Source organism: Lissotriton helveticus, chromosome 5_1 (assembly GCF_964261635.1).
Source record: "Lissotriton helveticus chromosome 5_1, aLisHel1.1, whole genome shotgun sequence".
In the NCBI taxonomy this organism is placed as follows: domain Eukaryota; kingdom Metazoa; phylum Chordata; class Amphibia; order Caudata; family Salamandridae; genus Lissotriton; species Lissotriton helveticus.
The window spans coordinates 1,595,342,809-1,595,367,099 of NC_136065.1; the positions used below are offsets into that span (position 1 = coordinate 1,595,342,809).

General features: G+C 41.2%; 1 protein-coding gene across 2 annotated transcripts in view; it reads left to right on the forward strand.

Moving 5' to 3' along the window:
- The first annotated feature begins 921 nt into the window (after positions 1 to 921).
- STRIP1 (striatin interacting protein 1) overlaps positions 922 to 24,291 on the forward strand; it is a 225,886-nt gene continuing 202,516 nt past the window's right edge. Inside the window, exon 1 of one of the 2 annotated variants that reach the window (XM_078644790.1) lies at positions 922 to 1,366. In XM_078644790.1, the coding sequence (XP_078500916.1) occupies positions 1,235 to 1,366 (132 nt within the window). In that variant the 5' untranslated portion in view covers positions 922 to 1,234. The remainder of the gene's footprint in view (positions 1,367 to 24,291) is intronic. The other variant, XM_078644789.1, reaches the window with a different exon arrangement.

A 24,291-nucleotide genomic window follows, 5' to 3' on the forward strand; every position in this document is an offset into this window, starting at 1 on the left:
TTTTTCAAACATGTTTCTGATTTCAGGAACGGATTCCAAACAGAATTGATCCTAAGATACTTTATGGCATGGATCTCCTCGCTGTTGGAGGATGCTGTCTCCTCCGGGACCTGTTGAGAGTTGCTCTCCATTGGGAGCCTGATTTGTTGTTGTTGCTCTCCGTTGAGAGCCAGGAACATTGTTTTGTTTTCAGACACTTAAAGAACTGTTTTTTGCAAAGAAAGAGGTAGTCAAGATGGTGCCTCGTTATTTTGTGTGATAACCACAGTTACTATTGGTTGATGAAGGAAGAGTGGTTCAAAGCCTCATGGGATATGTAGTATATAGTAATGTTTACTTTTTTCTCATTGGCCGCTGTTTTGAGTAGTAAAGAAATTGAGAAGCATAATCATCACCTCCATGTCCTTTAACCCCTTCGCTGCGCTGAACGTTCCGCGCTGGTGCGGAACGTTCGATTGCGCTGGCGGGGCCGGGACGTTCAGCGGACGTGCGCAGCACTACCGAGGTAGTGCACGCGACATCCGCTGAACGCGCGCAGCATTTAACGGGTTAAAGAATCAAAAGTTCTTGTTGTGATAGCTGGAAAAAAATGTATTCATTCGCAGATGCGTGGCACTTGGCAGGGCTGCAGATCACTTTTAGTGATTGTACCACTATTCTCCCCACTTTATAACACCAGTAACACAATATATTGCCTTTCTTAAAAAACAAGTCATATCACTTGAACAGACTTCTAGTAATTTAGATCACACAACTATTCACCAATTTATTATTAATCACATAGACGAAATCTAATATACTTTCCCAATGTTTGTTTATTTACGGAAAACGAGATTAAGTAATTTGCCCAGAATGACAGGCTGCTGAGCCAACGCCGAGACTTGAACCTACCTCCCCAGTTCCAAAGTCAGCAGCACTGGCAGTACCGCCTCATCCACCCTCTTGACGACTCAATGAAAACATTATCCCGGAGGGACAGATAGGCGAGAATTCTAAAATTACCGCTGCATAGGTCTTCATTGTCTGTTAGCACATTCTGTAAATAAATAATAGAGCATTGAATTTGCGCCAGAAGGAGAAAACAGACATTTGGGCATCAAGCGGAGTGAAGGCAAGCAACATGAACGCGGGAGGCGTTCGAGCTTTACGTGGATCTGAGAGAGAGGCTTGACACGCAAAGACCAACCCCGGAAGTTGAAGTCACGAATGTCGGGAAAGCCGGGCTGTAGAGAAGATGGAGCCCGGCGGCGGGCCTCTGATTGTCAACAACAAGGTGCGGGGGAGCCTCGGACCGGCGCCCGGCATTGGAGGCCTGCTGCCGGGCAAGGGTCGCGAGCTTAACCGCACCCAACGCAAGGACTCCGAGGTGAGGGGTGGAAGGAACCAGAATTGGGTCAAGGGCCATGTTTAGACTGACTATCAATTAAAGTGGGAGAGCGACCACTGGCTGTAGTAGCAGCTGATAGTAGGGGACAGTGACTCGAAAAGGGAGGAAAAACTGAATGACGGAAGGAACCACTGACAGGAGGGAGAGAGTTGATGATGGAGGAAACTATTGGTGAAAGGGAGGAGGGCTACTTTGATGGGAAGGACTTGCACGGGTAGGAAAGGAGTATTGCCAGAAGTGGAAGAATTCTGCTGGTGGGACGGGAGGAATTTAAGTGAGTGTATCGGAGGATATGTTATAGGATCCATAGTGTTGTTATTACGTTTATAAAGCGTTTCGTACTCCGGACGTAGTGCGGAAACCTACTATGAACGTATAGCAGCACACTACACTGTGAGAAAGGAAAGAGCGTAGCTATATGATAACCGAACTGCATTGTAGCCTATTTGCCAGGGAAGCGTTTTAGAGGTGTGCTGCTGTGCATGACTGACCAGAGCGTGTTCTTACCGTGACATAGGCTACGGCGCTTGTGTAGGTTGTAGGGTGGTGACGGGGAGCAGTAGAATGTATGAATTGTGTTTGCTTGGAAAGTTTCGGGCTAGAGGTATCACCTGTGTGGGAAGTGCTTTGTTGCCGTTCGTGATGAGTAGTTGAATGTACTTCTCATGGCCCTTCAACATGTATCTCCGTAAATGCTAGCAAAGGAACGAAGCTGAGTGAGAAATAGATGGCTATTTGTGCCTGCCCTACTACATCCGGATAAACTCTGGTTCTTGGCTTGATTTTTTTCCGCTAAATTAAGTGATTTTTACGTCTAACCTAAAACGGCGCATGCGTGTGAAACATTTTGTCAGTTTACAGTGGTTGTATAGCCCACCCAATTGCTTACCATTGGTTTGCTGCATTTCCATTCTTATTTGCTTGCTTCTTATTTGTAAGCTTCTGTTGCCTCTTCTCGTTTGCCCCTCCCTAGAGCATCTCGATGTACTTGTGTCCTTCCACTGCTCATGGTTTGAGAGCTATTTTTTTTTATTTTGATTAAGCACTCCAAAAGTCTCAAATTGCCCTGTCTCTCCAGTGAGCTTTTCTGTCTTCCCTCGTCGCCTACTATCACCTTTGTGTTTCAGGCCCCCACTCACTCTCCTGTTGGCCCCTCTCGCCTGCGTGCTTCTGGTGCCCCTATTTCCATCTTATTTCATCCTTAAGTGCCACCCCATACCTGACAACTTAGAAATTAATTCCACAGTGTGAGGATGGGGCAGGGTCTTGGAGGGTTCGGGGCCTCGGGCCCAGAGCTACCCAAGAGGCTCTCTGCCCCTCATCAAGCCCACCACAAAAAACAAGCATTTGCAATGCAATAGGTCTTGCATTAACGAGAGTTTGAGCTATTGGCAATGCAATAGCTTAAACTCACAAATGCGAGACATATTGCATAAACATTTTTTTAGGTCTCGTCCTTTACCATTCAGAAGGAATGGGAAATGGCGAGAATTCAAGTGCTCGAACTGATTGTCAAACCACCGCTTTTTTTCGTGGCGTTTTCTTCGAGTGCACGTACAGGCACGCGCTTTTGGCCCATACACTTTCATGGCCATCTGTTCCTGTTCCTCAATGTCCCTCCCACCCTTCGTTTGATCTTGCCGTGAGTTCAGGCTAATGGCCCTCCCCCAGCACAGAGCGCGCATCGCGGCCGCACAGCACATCAAAGGGCTTCTCCCAGCGTGTGCTGTGCGGCTTCTCCTCCCCTAATTATGTGGCCGGCCGTACTTGTGTTTCCTGGCCGCTTCCCGGCCGCTCTTGTATTTAATTAGCAGCAGCAGCAGCATTTCTCCTGCGCCAGGCCACATCAAAGGCTCTGTGCCACTTTCACCCACACAGCAACACTTACAGACACGCAACGCCACTCACACCCACGCAAGCCCACTATCATCCACGCAACACCACACTCACCCACGCAACGCCACTCACCCAAGCAACACCACTCACACACGCAACCCCACTCACACACGCAACCCCACTCATCCACGCAACACCACTCATCTAAGCAACCCCACTCACACGCGCAACGCCACTCACGCGCGCAACGCCACTCACGCGCGCAACGCCACTCACGCGCGCAACGCCACTCACGCGCGCAACGCCACGCACGCAACGCCACTCACGCACGCAACGCCACTCACGCACGCAACGCCACTCACGCACGCAACGCCACTCACGCACGCAACGCCACTCACACACGCAACGCCACTCACGCACGCAACGCCACTCACGCACGCAACGCCACTCACGCGCGCAACGCCACTCACGCGCGCAACGCCACGCACGCAACGCCACTCACGCACGCAACGCCACTCACGCACGCAACGCCACTCACGCGCGCAACGCCACTCACGCGCGCAACGCCACGCACGCAACGCCACTCACGCACGCAACGCCACTCACGCACGCAACGCCACTCACGCACGCAACGCCACTCACACACGCAACGCCTCTCACACACGCAACGCCTCTCACACACGCAACGCCTCTCACACGCCCAACGCCACTGACAGGCGCAACGCCACTGACAGGCGCAACGCCACTGACAGGCGCAACGCCACTGACAGGCGCAACGCCACTCGCACACGCAACGCCACTCGCAACGCCACTCGCACTCGCAACGCCACACGCAACGCCACTCGCACACGCAACGCCACTCGCACACGCAACGCCACTCGCACACGCAACGCCACTCGCACACGCAACGCCACTCGCACACGCAACGCCACTCGCACACGCAACGCCACTCGCACACGCAACGCCACTCGCACACGCAACGCCACTCGCAACGCCACTCACACATTGTGGGTGCAGATTGTGGGTGCAGATTGTGGGTGCAGATTGTGGGTGCAGATTCAGAGAAAACTCAGCAGCACCACCACCATTGCAATGCAATAGGTCTCGTTTTAACACAAATTTAAGCTATAGGCCTTGTAAATGGCAAAGCCTTTTATTTATGTTCCAAAAACCAGAACGCAAAAATAAAGGGCATAATCATTTACAATGCTAATAGTTCAGACTCGCGTTATTGCGAGACCTATTGCATTTTCAATGCTTGTTTTACTAGCACCCATGCAGCGCTCACATTGGTGCTTTCTCATTTATGAAGGCGGCGCCCCTTTCTTTAGACAAGAGGCGTTTAAAGAAAGTTTTATCCAGTTTAGTGGTTTGGTATAGGCTAACTGGCGCCACTTAGACAGTCTCACAGTTTTATCAGATGCAAATGTTTATCTTTCACGGTGCTACAAGGTAGAAGGAACCACCTAATCCTTCCAATAACGAGCTTACGCTTCAAACAGAAACAGACTCCTTAGCACAAGTATATCACAATATAGTTCTATATTGGTGTTGCCACCTCAATTGACACAATTACAATATGTAGTCCTTGGTAATACAGGTATTCAATTTTATTCTTGAATGTTGCACGTTCTCCACACAGCCGACACGTGTTTCGTCGTGACCGGGAGTATAACCCAACGACTTTTTCAAGGCTGTAGAAGTTCAAAATAAACAAATATGTAGCCATTTCAAGTACACTTCCTTTAACATACGTTATACTATTATACCAAAATTGCACAACTCATGTGGCCCTTGTAATGCAAATTTCTGCTCTTAAGTGTCCAGTTTGGTACCTTACAAGCCGTATTATACACATTTTTTCTCCTCAGTGAATAAGTGTGATCCACATCTTGATAAGGTGTCACATTGACAATGTCCATATATCCACATATCTTTGCTATAAAATCATTTTTTGTTTGAGTATCATTTGAGTGATAGTTAACACATAAAGTACCTCATTATCTTTATAGAGGTCTATGATCCCGTATGATCTGGAGAGATCTAATATCTATAAACCTTATTAAGGCGTGGGTTTCATATCTAAATTTGTGTCGTGACCGTCATGCTCTTGATGTGTATTTAGAAACACCCCGGACCTACACCATGTGTCAGGTATTCTCTTCTAAAGTACCGTGAGGTGATTTGTGCCTATGGTTGTCTTAAGTTTACACAACATGTAGTGGTATGTGATTGATATTCCAACCATAAATACCTATTTTCAAATCCGTTTTCTTTTACTGTAAAATAAAGTCATTATTTTGAATTATATATATCAATTTTATAGATGAGTAGCATATTACCATTAATTTTACATTTATTCGCAATGATTAACTTACTTAGTATGCGGTGATAATTCCAACCCGCATAGGGGTTCTACGGGGGTCTTCTGTTATGATGTCCACTCTATTATGTCCAATGGACTCCACTTCACACTTTGGTTAAGTTTGGCTGAAAGGAAGTTCAGTATCCTGTATTAGTATATATTAAGATGCCATTAATATTAAGTAAACTCTTTTATTTCCTTGTACTATTTTAAATGGAAAAGATTCCACCCGTTCCCGGAAGGATCCCCTCCTTGATATTCCATCTCATGACAGGTTATCGGTATTTACCCGAATAACATAGCATTCGCTAAAACCCATATATAGTTATCTGTAACAATAACTATTTTTACAGTGTTTCCCTATTATACTTCGGCCTTATGAGAAATGTCCACTGGAGTGTTAACACGCACTTGTCCTTATTTAACAGTATTGGTGCCACTAGTTTCTTTCCACCCGCTAAGGAGTATCCATTTTATATATTTAAACACCCAAGTCACTGCGGTGTATAAGCGCATTCTTCCCTTAGTACTCGCTCCGTTCCGCTTACCTTTCGCCTCGATAATTTTTTTCTCCGGTGCCCCCGTTCAGGATTAGCGTGTTCGCTCAATCATTATTCTTTTCGAATGCCCCGCGTCTTTATTTAGAAACACTTCCGTGTTTCAAGCAGAGGTACCCGATTGGTTGTTACGGGTCATATGATCCCCGTTTCACACATCTCTATCAATTGGTCCAGAGTAGTCTCGTGGGTCTATCTAAACATAACTTTCCGTGGTGAATTAAGGCGCCATCTTATAATATTCTTTTTGAATAGAATTTTGATTGTAGACATGTAGTTAATAGAATATATCAGTAGTTATGAGGTTTTTCGAGACATACCTCATAGTTTCTATTAGATATTCTCAATTATCCTATCCATCAGATTTATTTAAATGGTTTGATCGTTTAAAACGAGTTTTAGTTTATACTTATTTGTTTTCTTATTGTACCCAATCTATATGTAGCACCACTCATTTTTATGAAAGACATTTTGGCGACTAATTTAATTAAACTAAACGAATTTATTTAGGTTGTTCTTTTAAGTTCAGTCAGAAAATGTATTTATTCTTTTGGTTCATGCGGGCCTAATTAGAGCTATTAATTATTTTGTACATTGGATCAGTTTTCGTGTTCTATAAAAACATTGAGTTATCATATTTTTCGGGTTTCACAGAAGCACGCAATCGTGTCCCGTGCAGTAAAACATATTATGAGAGGCCACGTCCCGGTTGATAAATGAGATGAATTACGGACCGCTTATTTTTATGTCATGCATATTACCCACGTCGCCCCTATAATTAATGTGCTGTTGTGAGTGTTTTGTTTGGGTGATGCTACTTCCATTCAATACTTACCAGTATTCTCAAACGTGTATGATTAAAACAAGTCGTAAAATGTGCCCATATGTGTTCATAAGTGTTTCTTAGTGAACTATTGATCTCTCCAACATGTAGGGTCAGTACATGGTCATGGTACTCACATTACCGGATAGTTATTTTGTCACATCTCATATACATACATCATCAGGAATACATTTTTTATATACATTGGAAACATAAGTGACATTATCAGGAATCATCTTCTATTTTATACTGTCCCCATGTATCTATTATGTCCCTAGAAAGTAGTGTAGCTCATGGTCAATATTTAAACCATGTTCCACACTGCGCATTTTCATGATCCAGAGAGCCTCTCTCTGTCTCAGTGTTAGCTCCCTATTTCCGCCTCTAGGGTGTCTAGGTGTATGTTCTATTCCAAAGAATTCAAACATTCGATGTGTTTTTTGTGCGGGGCAGATTGACATATGGGCAGCCACAGGGTATTGCATATCCCCCTGTTTAACCGCCCTGATGTGTTCATTGATTCTTTCCCTTAACATCCGTATAGTACTACCAATGTATTTTTTACCACATTTGCAGACAAGGATGTATGTCACAAATTTTGTCATACAGTTGATATTGGTGTGAATGAGGTATTTTCTCCCAAAAGGACCCTCAAATTCTGTCACTTTTTTGCAGGCCCATTTACACGCACTGAAGTTGTTACAACCATAAAATCCTTTTGAATGTTTATCCAACCAACTGTCTTGGGTTTTTACATTTGGATAACTTGGGCGTAGTAAGTTTCTGATTGTTCTCCCTTTTCTATAAGTCAGTGTTGGTCTTTCAGATATGTAATCCTTGACGACAGTATCCGTTCTAAGCAGATGCCAGTGTTTGGTCAAGCTTTTCATTAGTATTTCAGACCAGTTGTTGTAGCCTGTTACTAGTCTTATCTTGTCATCTTTCTTTTTGTTCCTTGACTGTTCTTTTAAGGTATCTGCTCTTTTGATTTTATTTATCCTTAGTTCGGCTTTTTTTAAGATTTTCATATTATAGCCACGGTTCTTGAATCTGTTCAGAGCTCCCTTTTTGTTGTGTTCAAATTCCTCATCTTTACTGCAGTTCCGTCTGGTTCGTATAAGCTCACCATACGGAATAGCTCTTATTTGGTGTGCAGGATGAGCACTAGACGCATGCAGGAGTGAGTTGCACGCTGTCGGTTTTCGAAATAGTCTGCTGTGGATTTTGTCATTGTCAGCAAAGAGTTCTATATCTAAAAAAGGTATTTTAGTGTTACTTGATTCCATTGTGAACTTGATGTTAAACTCATTGCTGTTTAGATACACCTGAAATTCAAGTAGTTTGTCTGGAGTTCCCGTCCAGATCATGATACAGTCGTCTATGTACCTGCCCCAGTAAAAAATTGAGTCATTCCATTCTGTGCCCAATGGGCCCCAGATCATCAACTCCTCGAACCAACCCATTACTAGGTTCGCATACGAGGGTGAAAACCTGGAGCCCATTGCTACACCTTGTTTTTGTCTGTACCACTTATCTTTGTATAGGAACACATTATTGTCCAGTATAAGTTCTATCATTTCTACAAGCATCTCGGTATGTAACCAAGAGCTGGCAGATCTTTTGCTTAACATTTTCTCAACTGCCGTTAAGCCTATTTCTCTTTTGATGCATGTATATAATGATACCACATCTAAGGTAACTAATGACATGGTATCTTCCCAGGCTAAGTCGGCCATTATACCTAAAATATGTTTTGTATCCCTGATGTGGGATGGGAGATTCCCTACCAGTGGTTTAAAAAAAATATCTACATATTCAGATAACCTTTCCGTGGGTCCACCAATACCTGATATGATCGGTCTACCCGGGGGAAATTTGTCTGTTTTATGTACTTTGGGGAGGGTATATATACACGGGTATCTTGGACGGTCAACTCTAAGGTACATGTGTTCATTATCGTCCAGGAGACCTGAACCATGCCATTTTTTTAGATGTAAGTTGATGTAGTCAGTGAGTTTCCACATAGGGTTATGTGATAATTCTTCATAGCATTCAGGGTTAGCTAGTTGTGATAATATTTCTGTTTCGTAGTCACTAGTACTCATGACCACCATGTTGCCCCCTTTGTCCGCTTCCCTGATTGTTAGAGTTTCGTTCTCACTCAGTTCCTTTAATGCTATTCTTTCCCTATGTGTTAAGTTGTCTCTTTGTATGTGTGATGCTGTTTCTTCGACTTCATGTTTATCCAAATCTGCAGATACGAGCTTGTGAAATACATCAATGCTATTTCCCGCAGTTAGAGTCGGTGTCCACTTGGACTTGTCTTTAAGATTGCTTGATATATTGTAATCCATATGTATGTCTAAATCTCTCATTACCATTTCCATTGTGTTAACCTCATCCTTACAATTAGTAATGGATAACAATAATCTAGTGTTTTGAATATCCTCAATTGATTGATCATTACATATCAATACACCAAGATTTGGTTGCAGATCTTTATTTGTAGTCTTATTCAAATCAAAATGTTTCTTTAGTTTAAGACGTCGGATAAATTTAAACAAATCTATTTTAGTGGTACACAGATCCCCAATACTATTAGGACAAAAGCTCATACCCTTCTGCAATACAGAGATCATATCCTCAGTCAAAACAGCATCACTTAAATTCATTACAGTAACATTGTCTATTTCTTCTGATTCGCATTCCATGACCTGGTTCTCATTCCTGGTCGACCTGTATTTGTTTCCCCCTCTCCTGCCTCTCCTTGTCTTCCTGGGGTAGCCTGTCTGCGGTTTTCTCTGTTCCCTGTTTTTATTCTGCGTATCTCCAATAAAAAATTATTGGTTTCATTGTTGGTGTTACTAGCACCACCTGCATCTTCTTGTTCACTTCCACTAGTATGTACAGTGTTTAAAGATGAAGTACTAGAGCTGGCAGATCTATTTGCTCCTACATTTTGGGTGGTAGTTTTGCTGACTAAATGATCATACTTTTTTGCGAAGGTAAATATTCGACCACTGGTATAGTCTTTCTCATCCCTTCTTAATTTCCTGCTCTTACGTTCCTTAATGTCAGCAACATGACGCTGTAAAATATCTTTTAAGATTGCATAGTTTTTTTCAGTTGCGTCAGGTAAGTTTAAATCTTTAATCTCTGACTCCAGTTTCTCTATATCCTTCTGTAAAAGAGTGACTTTTCTCTCACAGTTAATAATCAGTATATTCATTAATCTGTTAGAATTGTCCGTGAGTTCCTTTTCCCAATCTAGAAGGAGGTCAGGCTCCAAATCTTCGTATGTGGGAATAATTTGAGATCTTAGCCCTCTAGGGATGCGTTTAACTTTAAAGTATTGTTTCAAGGTAGCCGCATCCCACCACCTGGACAACTCGTTCATTCTGAGTCTCTCTAATCTGATGAATTTTTGTTTTAGACCTTCATTTCTTGTAGATTGTCCTCCCTGTGCTGATGTACTCGGGCCACGTTGGTCTATATTATTAAACAGATCCTCCGCTTCCTTGTCTCTCTGGTTCTTATCATTGCTCAAGCTATTCATCGTGATTCTAGGGCTGCCACCTATTGATACACAGTTTTATCCAGTTTGTGGTTTGGTATAGGCTAACTGGCGCCACTTAGACAGTCTCACAGTTTTATCAGATGCAAATGTTTATCTTTCACGGTGCTACAAGGTAGAAGGAACCACCTAATCCTTCCAATAACGAGCTTACGCTTCAAACAGAAACAGACTCCTTAGCACACGTATATCACAATATAGTTCTATATTGGTGTTGCCACCTCAATTGACACAATTACAATATGTAGTCCTTGGTAATACAGGTATTCAATTTTATTCTTGAATATTGCACGTTCTCCACACAGCCGACACGTGTTTCGTCGTGACCGGGAGTATAACCCAACGACTTTTTCAAGGCTGTAGAAGTTCAAAATAAACAAATATGTAGCCATTTCAAGTACACTTCCTTTAACATACGTTATACTATTATACCAAAATTGCACAACTCATGTGGCCCTTGTAATGCAAATTTCTGCTCTTAAGTGTCCAGTTTGGTACCTTACAAGCCGTATTATGCACATTTTTTCTCCTCAGTGAATAAGTGTGATCCACATCTTGATAAGGTGTCACATTGACAATGTCCATATATCCACATATCTTTGGTATAAAATCATTTTTTGTTTGAGTATCATTTGAGTGATAGTTAACACATAAAGTACCTCATTATCTTTATAGAGGTCTATGATCCCGTATGATCTGGAGAGATCAAATATCTATAAACCTTATTAAGGCGTGGGTTTCATATCTAAATTTGTGTCGTGACAGTCATGCTCTTGATGTGTATTTAGAAACACCCCGGACCTACACCATGTGTCAGGTATTCTCTTCTAAAGTACCGTGAGGTGATTCGTGCCTATGGTTGTCTTAAGTTTACACAACATGTAGTGGTATGTGATTGATATTCCAACCATAAATACCTATTTTCAAATCCGTTTTCTTTTACTGTAAAATAAAGTCATTATTTTGAATTATGTATATCAATTTTATAGATGAGTAGCATATTACCATTAATTTTACATTTATTCGCAATGATTAACTTACTTAGTATGCGGTGATAATTCCAACCCGCATAGGGGTTCTACGGGGGTCTTCTGTTATAATGTCCACTCTATTATGTCCAATGGACTCCACTTCACACTTTGGTTAAGTTTGGCTGAAAGGAAGTTCAGTATCCTGTATTAGTATATATTAAGATGCCATTAATATTAAGTAAACTCTTTTATTTCCTTGTACTATTTAAATGGAAAAGATTCCACCCGTTCCCGGAAGGATCCCCTCCTTGATATTCCATCTCATGACAGGTTATCGGTATTTACCCGAATAACATAGCATTCGCTAAAACCCATATATAGTTATCTGTAACAATAACTATTTTTACAGTGTTTCCCTATTATACTTCGCCCTTATGAGAAATGTCCACTGGAGTGTTAACACGCACTTGTCCTTATTTAACAGTATTGGTGCCACTAGTTTCTTTCCACCCGCTAAGGAGTATCCATTTTATATATTTAAACACCCAAGTCACTGCGGTGTATAAGCGCATTCTTCCCTTAGTACTCGCTCCGTTCCGCTTACCTTTCGCCTCGATAATTTTTTTCTCTGGTGCCCCCGTTCAGGATTAGCGTGTTCGCTCAATCATTATTCTTTTCGAATGCCCCGCGTCTTTATTTAGAAACACTTCCGTGTTTCAAGCAGAGGTACCCGATTGGTTGTTACGGGTCATACGATCCCCGTTTCACACATCTCTATCAATTGGTCCAGAGTAGTCTCGTGGGTCTATCTAAACATAACTTTCCGTGGTGAATTAAGGCGCCATCTTATAATATTCTTTTTGAATAGAATTTTGATTGTAGACATGTAGTTAATAGAATATATCAGTAGTTATGAGGTTTTTCGAGACATACCTCATAGTTTCTATTAGATATTCTCAATTATCCTATCCATCAGATTTATTTAAATGGTTTGATCGTTTAAAACGAGTTTTAGTTTATACTTATTCGCTTTCTTATTGTACCCAATCTATATGTAGCACCACTCATTTTTATGAAAGACATTTTGGCGACTAATTTAATTAAACTAAACGAATTTATTTAGGTTGTTCTTTTAAGTTCAGTCAGAAAATGTATTTATTCTTTTGGTTCATGCGGGCCTAATTAGAGCTATTAATTATTTTGTACATTGGATCAGTTTTCGTGTTCTATAAAAACATTGAGTTATCATATTTTTCGGGTTTCACAGAAGCACGCAATCGTGTCCCGTGCAGTAAAACATATTATGAGAGGCCACGTCCCGGTTGATAAATGAGATGAATTACGGACCGCTTATTTTTATGTCATGCATATTACCCACGTCGCCCCTATAATTAATGTGCTGTTGTGAGTGTTTTGTTTGGGTGATGCTACTTCCATTCAATACTTACCAGTATTCTCAAACGTGTATGATTAAAACAAGTCGTAAAATGTGCCCATATGTGTTCATAAGTGTTTCTTAGTGAACTATTGATCTCTCCAACATGTAGGGTCAGTACATGGTCATGGTACTCACATTACCGGATAGTTATTTTGTCACATCTCATATACATACATCATCAGGAATACATTTTTTATATACATTGGAAACATAAGTGACATTATCAGGAATCATCTTCTATTTTATACTGTCCCCATGTATCTATTATGTCCCTAGAAAGTAGTGTAGCTCATGGTCAATATTTAAACCATGTTCCACACTGCGCATTTTCATGATCCAGAGAGCCTCTCTCTGTCTCAGTGTTAGCTCCCTATTTCCGCCTCTAGGGTGTCTAGGTGTATGTTCTATTCCAAAGAATTCAAACATTCGATGTGTTTTTTGTGCGGGGCAGATTGACATATGGGCAGCCACAGGGTATTGCATATCCCCCTGTTTAACCGCCCTGATGTGTTCATTGATTCTTTCCCTTAACATCCGTATAGTACTACCAATGTATTTTTTACCACATTTGCAGACAAGGATGTATGTCACAAATTTTGTCATACAGTTGATATTGGTGTGAATGAGGTATTTTCTCCCAAAAGGACCCTCAAATTCTGTCACTTTTTTGCAGGCCCATTTACACGCACTGAAGTTGTTACAACCATAAAATCCTTTTGAATGTTTATCCAACCAACTGTCTTGGGTTTTTACATTTGGATAACTTGGGCGTAGTAAGTTTCTGATTGTTCTCCCTTTTCTATAAGTCAGTGTTGGTCTTTCAGATATGTAATCCTTGACGACAGTATCCGTTCTAAGCAGATGCCAGTGTTTGGTCAAGCTTTTCATTAGTATTCCAGACCAGTTGTTGTAGCCTGTTACTAGTCTTATCTTGTCATCTTTCTTTTTGTTCCTTGACTGTTCTTTTAAGGTATCTGCTCTTTTGATTTTATTTATCCTTAGTTCGGCTTTTTTTAAGATTTTCATATTATAGCCACGGTTCTTGAATCTGTTCAGAGCTCCCTTTTTGTTGTGTTCAAATTCCTCATCTTTACTGCAGTTCCGTCTGGTTCGTATAAGCTCACCATACGGAATAGCTCTTATTTGGTGTGCAGGATGAGCACTAGACGCATGCAGGAGTGAGTTGCACGCTGTCGGTTTTCGAAATAGTCTGCTGTGGATTTTGTCATTGTCAGCAAAGAGTTCTATATCTAAAAAAGGTATTTTAGTGTTACTTGATTCCATTGTGAACTTGATGTTAAACTCATTGCTGTTTAGATACACCTGAAATTCAAGTAGTTTGTCTGGAGTTCCCGTCCAGATCATGATACAGTCGTCTATGTACCTGCCCCAGTAAAGAATTGAGTCATTCCATTCTGTGCCCAATGGGCCCCAGATCATCAACTCCTCGAACCAACCCATTACTAGGTTCGCATACGAGGGTGAAAACCTGGAGCCCATTGCTACACCTTGTTTTTGTCTGTACCACTTATCTTTGTATAGGAACACATTATTGTCCAGTATAAGTTCTATCATTTCTACAAGCATCTCGGTATGTAACCAAGAGCTGGCAGATCTTTTGCTTAACATTTTCTTAACTGCCGTTAAGCCTATTTCTCTTTTGATGCATGTATATAATGATACCACATCTAAGGTAACTAATGACATGGTATCTTCCCAGGCTAAGTCGGCCATTATACCTAAAATATGTTTTGTATCCCTGATGTGGGATGGGAGATTCCCTACCAGTGGTTTAAAAAAAATATCTACATATTCAGATAACCTTTCCGTGGGTCCACCAATACCTGATATGATCGGTCTACCCGGGGGAAATTTGTCTGTTTTATGTACTTTGGGGAGGGTATATATACACGGGTATCTTGGACGGTCAACTCTAAGGTACATGTGTTCATTATCGTCCAGGAGACCTGAACCATGCCATTTTTTTAGATGTAAGTTGATGTAGTCAGTGAGTTTCCACATAGGGTTATGTGATAATTCTTCATAGCATTCAGGGTTAGCTAGTTGTGATAATATTTCTGTTTCGTAGTCACTAGTACTCATGACCACCATGTTGCCCCCTTTGTCCGCTTCCCTGATTGTTAGAGTTTCGTTCTCACTCAGTTCCTTTAATGCTATTCTTTCCCTATGTGTTAAGTTGTCTCTTTGTATGTGTGATGCTGTTTCTTCGACTTCATGTTTATCCAAATCTGCAGATACGAGCTTGTGAAATACATCAATGCTATTTCCCGCAGTTAGAGTCGGTGTCCACTTGGACTTGTCTTTAAGATTGCTTGATATATTGTAATCCATATGTATGTCTAAATCTCTCATTACCATTTCCATTGTGTTAACCTCATCCTTACAATTAGTAATGGATAACAATAATCTAGTGTTTTGAATATCCTCAATTGATTGATCATTACATATCAATACACCAAGATTTGGTTGCAGATCTTTATTTGTAGTCTTATTCAAATCAAAATGTTTCTTTAGTTTAAGACGTCGGATAAATTTAAACAAATCTATTTTAGTGGTACACAGATCCCCAATACTATTAGGACAAAAGCTCATACCCTTCTGCAATACAGAGATCATATCCTCAGTCAAAACAGCATCACTTAAATTCATTACAGTAACATTGTCTATTTCTTCTGATTCGCATTCCATGACCTGGTTCTCATTCCTGGTCGACCTGTATTTGTTTCCCCCTCTCCTGCCTCTCCTTGTCTTCCTGGGGTAGCCTGTCTGCGGTTTTCTCTGTTCCCTGTTTTTATTCTGCGTATCTCCAATAAAAAATTATTGGTTTCATTGTTGGTGTTACTAGCACCACCTGCATCTTCTTGTTCACTTCCACTAGTATGTACAGTGTTTAAAGATGAAGTACTAGAGCTGGCAGATCTATTTGCTCCTACATTTTGGGTGGTAGTTTTGCTGACTAAATGATCATACTTTTTTGCGAAGGTAAATATTCGACCACTGGTATAGTCTTTCTCATCCCTTCTTAATTTCCTGCTCTTACGTTCCTTAATGTCAGCAACATGACGCTGTAAAATATCTTTTAAGATTGCATAGTTTTTTTCAGTTGCGTCAGGTAAGTTTAAATCTTTAATCTCTGACTCCAGTTTCTCTATATCCTTCTGTAAAAGAGTGACTTTTCTCTCACAGTTAATAATCAGTATATTCATTAATCTGTTAGAATTGTCCGTGAGTTCCTTTTCCCAATCTAGAAGGAGGTCAGGCTCCAAATCTTCGTATGTGGGAATAATTTGAGATCTTAGCCCTCTAGGGATGCGTTTAACTTTAAAGTATTGTTTCAAGGTAGCCGCATCCCACCACCTGGACAACTCGTTCATTCTGAGTCTCTCTAATCTGATGAATTTTTGTTTTAGACCTTCATTTCTTGTAGATTGTCCTCCCTGTGCTGATGTACTCGGGCCACGTTGGTCTATATTATTAAACAGATCCTCCGCTTCCTTGTCTCTCTGGTTCTTATCATTGCTCAAGCTATTCATCGTGATTCTAGGGCTGCCACCTATTGATACACAGTTTTATCCAGTTTGTGGTTTGGTATAGGCTAACTGGCGCCACTTAGACAGTCTCACAGTTTTATCAGATGCAAATGTTTATCTTTCACGGTGCTACAAGGTAGAAGGAACCACCTAATCCTTCCAATAACGAGCTTACGCTTCAAACAGAAACAGACTCCTTAGCACACGTATATCACAATATAGTTCTATATTGGTGTTGCCACCTCAATTGACACAATTACAATATGTAGTCCTTGGTAATACAGGTATTCAATTTTATTCTTGAATATTGCACGTTCTCCACACAGCCGACACGTGTTTCGTCGTGACCGGGAGTATAACCCAACGACTTTTTCAAGGCTGTAGAAGTTCAAAATAAACAAATATGTAGCCATTTCAAGTACACTTCCTTTAACATACGTTATACTATTATACCAAAATTGCACAACTCATGTGGCCCTTGTAATGCAAATTTCTGCTCTTAAGTGTCCAGTTTGGTACCTTACAAGCCGTATTATGCACATTTTTTCTCCTCAGTGAATAAGTGTGATCCACATCTTGATAAGGTGTCACATTGACAATGTCCATATATCCACATATCTTTGGTATAAAATCATTTTTTGTTTGAGTATCATTTGAGTGATAGTTAACACATAAAGTACCTCATTATCTTTATAGAGGTCTATGATCCCGTATGATCTGGAGAGATCAAATATCTATAAACCTTATTAAGGCGTGGGTTTCATATCTAAATTTGTGTCGTGACAGTCATGCTCTTGATGTGTATTTAGAAACACCCCGGACCTACACCATGTGTCAGGTATTCTCTTCTAAAGTACCGTGAGGTGATTCGTGCCTATGGTTGTCTTAAGTTTACACAACATGTAGTGGTATGTGATTGATATTCCAACCATAAATACCTATTTTCAAATCCGTTTTCTTTTACTGTAAAATAAAGTCATTATTTTGAATTATGTATATCAATTTTATAGATGAGTAGCATATTACCATTAATTTTACATTTATTCGCAATGATTAACTTACTTAGTATGCGGTGATAATTCCAACCCGCATAGGGGTTCTACGGGGGTCTTCTGTTATAATGTCCACTCTATTATGTCCAATGGACTCCACTTCACACTTTGGTTAAGTTTGGCTGAAAGGAAGTTCAGTATCCTGTATTAGTATATATTAAGATGCCATTAATATTAAGTAAACTCTTTTATTTCCTTGTACTATTTAAATGGAAAAGATTCCACCCGTTCCCGGAAGGATCCCCTCCTTGATATTCCATCTCATGACAGGTTATCGGTATTTACCCGAATAACATAGCATTCGCTAAAACCCATATATAGTTATCTGTAACAATAACTATTTTTACAGTGTTTCCCTATTATACTTCGCCCTTATGAGAAATGTCCACTGGAGTGTTAACACGCACTTGTCCTTATTTAACAGTATTGGTGCCACTAGTTTCTTTCCACCCGCTAAGGAGTATCCATTTTATATATTTAAACACCCAAGTCACTGCGGTGTATAAGCGCATTCTTCCCTTAGTACTCGCTCCGTTCCGCTTACCTTTCGCCTCGATAATTTTTTTCTCTGGTGCCCCCGTTCAGGATTAGCGTGTTCGCTCAATCATTATTCTTTTCGAATGCCCCGCGTCTTTATTTAGAAACACTTCCGTGTTTCAAGCAGAGGTACCCGATTGGTTGTTACGGGTCATACGATCCCCGTTTCACACATCTCTATCAATTGGTCCAGAGTAGTCTCGTGGGTCTATCTAAACATAACTTTCCGTGGTGAATTAAGGCGCCATCTTATAATATTCTTTTTGAATAGAATTTTGATTGTAGACATGTAGTTAATAGAATATATCAGTAGTTATGAGGTTTTTCGAGACATACCTCATAGTTTCTATTAGATATTCTCAATTATCCTATCCATCAGATTTATTTAAATGGTTTGATCGTTTAAAACGAGTTTTAGTTTATACTTATTCGCTTTCTTATTGTACCCAATCTATATGTAGCACCACTCATTTTTATGAAAGACATTTTGGCGACTAATTTAATTAAACTAAACGAATTTATTTAGGTTGTTCTTTTAAGTTCAGTCAGAAAATGTATTTATTCTTTTGGTTCATGCGGGCCTAATTAGAGCTATTAATTATTTTGTACATTGGATCAGTTTTCGTGTTCTATAAAAACATTGAGTTATCATATTCTTCGGGTTTCACAGAAGCACGCAATCGTGTCCCGTGCAGTAAAACATATTATGAGAGGCCACGTCCCGGTTGATAAATGAGATGAATTACGGACCGCTTATTTTTATGTCATGCATATTACCCACGTCGCCCCTATAATTAATGTGCTGTTGTGAGTGTTTTGTTTGGGTGATGCTACTTCCATTCAATACTTACCAGTATTCTCAAACGTGTATGATTAAAACAAGTCGTAAAATGTGCCCATATGTGTTCATAAGTGTTTCTTAGTGAACTATTGATCTCTCCAACATGTAGGGTCAGTACATGGTCATGGTACTCACATTACCGGATAGTTATTTTGTCACATCTCATATACATACATCATCGGGAATACATTTTTTATATACATTGGAAACATAAGTGACATTATCAGGAATCATCTTCTATTTTATACTGTCCCCATGTATCTATTATGTCCCTAGAAAGTAGTGTAGCTCATGGTCAATATTTAAACCATGTTCCACACTGCGCATTTTCATGATCCGGAGAGCCTCTCTCTGTCTGTGTTAGCTCCCTATTTCCGCCTCTAGGGTGTCTAGGTGTATGTTCTATTCCAAAGAATTCAAACATTCGATGTGTTTTTTGTGCGGGGCAGATTGACATATGGGCAGCCACAGGGTATCGCATATCCCCCTGTTTAACCGCCGAGTTGTGCAATTTTGGTATAATAGTATAACGTATGTTAAAGGAAGTGTACTTGAAATGGCTACATATTTGTCTATTTTGAACTTCTACAGCCTTGAAAAAGTCGTTGGGTTATACTCCCGGTCACGACGAAACACGTGTCGGCTGTGTGGAGAACGTGCAACATTCAAGAATAAAATTGAATACCTGTATTACCAAGGACTACATATTGTAATTGTGTCAATTGAGGTGGCAACACCAATATAGAACTATATTGTGATATACGTGTGCTAAGGAGTCTGTTTGCGTTTAAAGAAAGGGGCATCTCCGACATTAAAGTGAAACCGCGGCATGGGGACTTTGACAAAAAAGCATCTGTTTGTCAAGTTGACAAACAGATGTTTTTTTTGGTGGTAAAAGTGCCCATGCTGTGCTTTCACTTTAATGTCAGCTGCGTACCTGTCTTTAGACGCGGTTCGTGTAAAGAAAGGGGCGCGGCCTCTATAGATATGAAAGTGCTCCATGAGCGCTAGTAAACAAAATTACATACGCACGGCCGCTAAATGCAGACTGTGCTGCTAAAATACATTTCAAAATACGAGCGCTATAGTTAAAGCGGACCGCCATTAGTAAAAATTAAAAATAAAGGCGTGCTGCGAGATAGTAGGTGGAATAGGGGAAGAGCATTAAATAAAATAGTGCTCACCGACTTATAAAGCAGACCATGTAACAAACACCAGTAAAATGTCCAGTCGTTATGAGGTAACCAATGCAGACAAGGCAGTACCAAGGAGGGACTAACAAGCCTAATAACGACTCGGAAGCCAGAGTTTACAAAGAACAATGACACAAGCCAATTAAAAATATGGGTGGAGAGTGGGCGGGGCTTCAAAGCCTTACTCCAATACTGCATGCCTCACAGCAGTGCGTATACGCTTGCCAGGCTCGACCTAGAAGCATAGGCTGTCGCCCATGTCGTGGATGTTTTCACACCTCTTAATGGACATGGGCTGCTTACTGCATCCGAAAACGAGCTGAAAATCCACTGTTTACAGTGGGTTTCAGCTTGTTTTCCCTGCCACTTTGTGATTTCGGCTCCTCACCGGGTGACTGTGAAGGAAACTGAAATTGTGTGAGTTGGCACGGCTGCCATCACTCCAAAATTGCTTTCATTTGTTTGTGTTCTTCTGTTCCCATTTTCTCCTCAATGTTGGTTTCTGCTCTAGTTCATTTATTTGATTCTCCCCCTCCTCCACTTTGCTGCCTCCTTCCCGTTTATTTCTATTTTCCCCCTGGACCCTCACCAACCTCTGGCGTCATTAACTTTTGAGAAAAAAGTAGGATGTGGCCCTTAGGCTGCTGCACTTTTTAAGTACACATCATTGTTCTTTTTTTTTTTTAATATATTTCATTTATGCTGTACAGCAGTGGTTCTTAACCTTCTTCTTTTTTTTTTTTTTTACTACTGTGGATCCCCACTTAATCATTACTGTTACTAAGGGACCCCCACTGATTCGTTTTTGGAATCTGGTGACCCCCACTAGCCTGGAGTAGAAACCTAGGACCCAGGCATAAGCAGTTTTGATGGTTGAAACCACAAAACAATACACAAAATCCCTGGCTTGCCTCTATGGGGCATGTTTACAAGCCCCTATCGCCACAACAACATCACTTTTTCTGACATGGTGGTGGCGATAGGTTCTTCGCCTTATTTACAAGGCAGTGTTAAGCTACTTAACGTGAATTAATGCCACCTTGTAAATCAGGCACCCTTTCACGCTGTACTTAGCATCAAAGGGGTGGGCAATAGGTGTTGCGGTGGGCGTTCCACCGCAACACCTATTGCTTGTGACGCTGCCCCATATTTACAAGGGTGGTGTTAATAGGAGGCAGTGCTAAAATTAAGTGTAGGGAATACCTGGTCTTACCCTGGCACAACAAGGCGAAATGTTTACTTTATCCTCGTTTTTGCTGTTTCCATGTGTTCTGCATTTTGCAGCACACATAGAAACAGCAAAGCGCCATTGATTGTTTATGTGCAGGAAGGGATACCTTCCTACACGTAAACAATCATTTAAAAAAAAAAATGAAGTTTTGCAACGTCTACGTGTGCTGCATTAAATAAAACACCATTTCAGATTGTTTATGTGCAGGAAGGGACACCTTCTTGGACATCTTCCTGCACATAAATAATCTTCCCCTGCAATGCTGGCACCCTTGCACTATGGTGCAAGGGTATCTCCGTTGGCACTAGGTGGCTAAATTAGCTCCGGCACATGAGGAAATGCAGTGCTGCACCGTATCCTTGTAAATACAGTGCATCCCTGAGTTTCAGAAGTGGTGGAGCGTGGCGTTAAGCCAAGAGGCTAAATCCGCTCTCTGCCACTTACTCATAAATATGCCATTTAGTTCACTAATTTTATTTATTTATTTATTTTTTAACATTTAATAAAGCGCGAACAAATGCCCGCAGGCGTCTCGGCGCTGTAATCTGCAAACTCTCCTTACTTAGGCTTCTAGACTTTAGAGGTTAAACAACCATGTTTTCAGCTGTTTCCTGAATGACAGCAGATTTGGGCTAGATCTAATTGATTGCGGAAGAGTGTTCCACAATTTAGGGGCGGCCACCAAAAAGCGTCTGTCTCCCCAGTTAACTAATCTAGTACGTGGCACTACTAGATCGTTCATCTTCGCGGACCGAAGTGGTCGGGAAGGTTGATATGGCATGAGGTGTTTTCTCAGAAATTGTGGGGCTTGTTGGTGCAAAGCTTTATACACAATGCACAAAGTCTTAAACTTTATTCGGTTCTTTACTGGAAGCCAGTGAAGATCTCTCAAGGTGTTAGTTATTGGTTTAAATCTTGGGACACCCGAGAGTAGCCTGGCCGCAGCATTCTGTACTAGCTGCATTTTTTTTATAAACCTGATTTGGGCATTGGCAAACAAGCCATTGCAGTAATCTAGTGCCGACAGGACAAGGGCACTTACCAGGGTTCTGCCTACAGATTCAGGGAGAAATGGCAGGATCTTTTTTACCAGGCGTAGCTTGTAAAAAGCCACCGAGGTCGTCTGATTGGCATGAGCCACAAAATTCAAGTTATCATCGAAGGTGACACCTAGGTTTCTCACCTTCGTGGTTGGTTTGGGCAGGGCTCCAAAAGATGGTGGCCACCATGCCGAAGACCAGCTGGGGCTAAGGTGACCGAAGGTTACCACTTCGGTTTTTTCCGAATTCAGCTTTAAGCGGCTTTCGGACATCCACCGACCGATAGCCAGCATTCCTGCCTTAAAACTCTCCGCTACTGCTTCCCCGTCATCTCTGATCGTCAGAATCAGCTGGGTGTCGTCAGCATATGAGGTAAGGTTCATCCCATGCGCTTTGATGGTTTTTGCAAGGTCCGACACGTAGATAATAAAGAGTGTCGGACTCAGGGATGAACCTTGGGGTACCCCACATGGCAAGGACAACTCTGTTGACTCGAATTGTCCCAGGGCGACTGCCTGAGATCTGTTCGCCAGAAATGATGTCAGCAGATTCTTGGCTAGGCCCCTTACTCCCATCCCCTCGACACGGTCGACCAGGATCTTATGGTCGACCGTGTCGAACGCGGCTGACAGGTCTAGAAGCACCAATAGTGCTGATCCCCCTTGATCTCGGATCAGTCGGATGTCATCCGCTGCCTTAATAAGCGCTGTTTCTGTACCATGAAACTTACGGAATCCAAATTGAGTTTCATCGAGCAGCTGGTTTTGCTCGATGAATTCCGCAAGTTGAGTGTTCATGGCTTTTTCTGCCACTTTGGCTAAGAATGGAAGGTTAGCTATGGGCCTGTAGTTTTTCAACTCCGCTTTATCTAGGCCAGATTTTTTCAAAAGTGGCTTCAGTAAGGTTTTTTTTAGAGGGGTGGGGAAGATTCCAGTTTGGAACATTAGGTTGCATATCTGGGTTATAACCGGAATCAAGATATCCATTAATGGGCGTAAGATTTTCAAAGGACAGGGGTCCAAAGCTGAGCCGGATTTAATGGATTTGATGATATCATGGGTTTGATTTTCGGAGATTTGCGCAAACTGCGAGAATGTTTTGTCAGTATGTGGCCTTATTATATCGTTACTTTTTTGTTTATCAGAGGATGTAAATGAGGAGAAGATATCATTTACTTTAGTAAAAAAGTAGGAGGCTATTGAGTCGCAAAACTTTTGTGAGGCTGGGGGATTCAGATCAGGAGTTGCTCCTGCAAGTTGTTTGGTTATGTCAAAGAGCTTTTTGTTAGAGTTACTACATTTCTCAATTTGCTCCCTATAATATTTCTTTTTGGCTTCCAGGATCAGAAGTTTATACTGAGTTAGCAGTTTCTTGTACTTATCTTTGCTTTCCTCATCATAATTTTTCCTCCAGTGCCTCTCCCTGTTTCTACAACGCTGTTTATGTATTCTAAGTTCCTCTGTATACCAGGGTGCCGAAGGAGAATTTCTATTTTTGGACATTTGTTTGATTGGTACTAGTTCATTAGTAGCGTGGACCAGCCAGTCTTGATATTGTGTTGTTGCTATCTCTGGATCAGTAGAGAAAATGGGTTTAGAGTTGTCCAGAGATACTCTAAGGTCAGGAATGCTAATATCTTTCCATACTTTGAAGGATTCCTGCCTTAAAGGGGGCGGTTTAAGGGAGGGTGCCTCACTAAATTTTATAGTGCCTAATATCAAATGATGGTCTGTCCAAGTCATAGGGAGGACATCAGTTACTAATAGCATTGTCATCTGGGCAGGAGCAGTAATAAATCCCAGTTCATGTTTAAAAACGAATTTTTCATAAATATATTACGAAAGCATGATGTGGTAGTGCACTGTCATCCACAGATGGCCTATTTTCCATTGAAA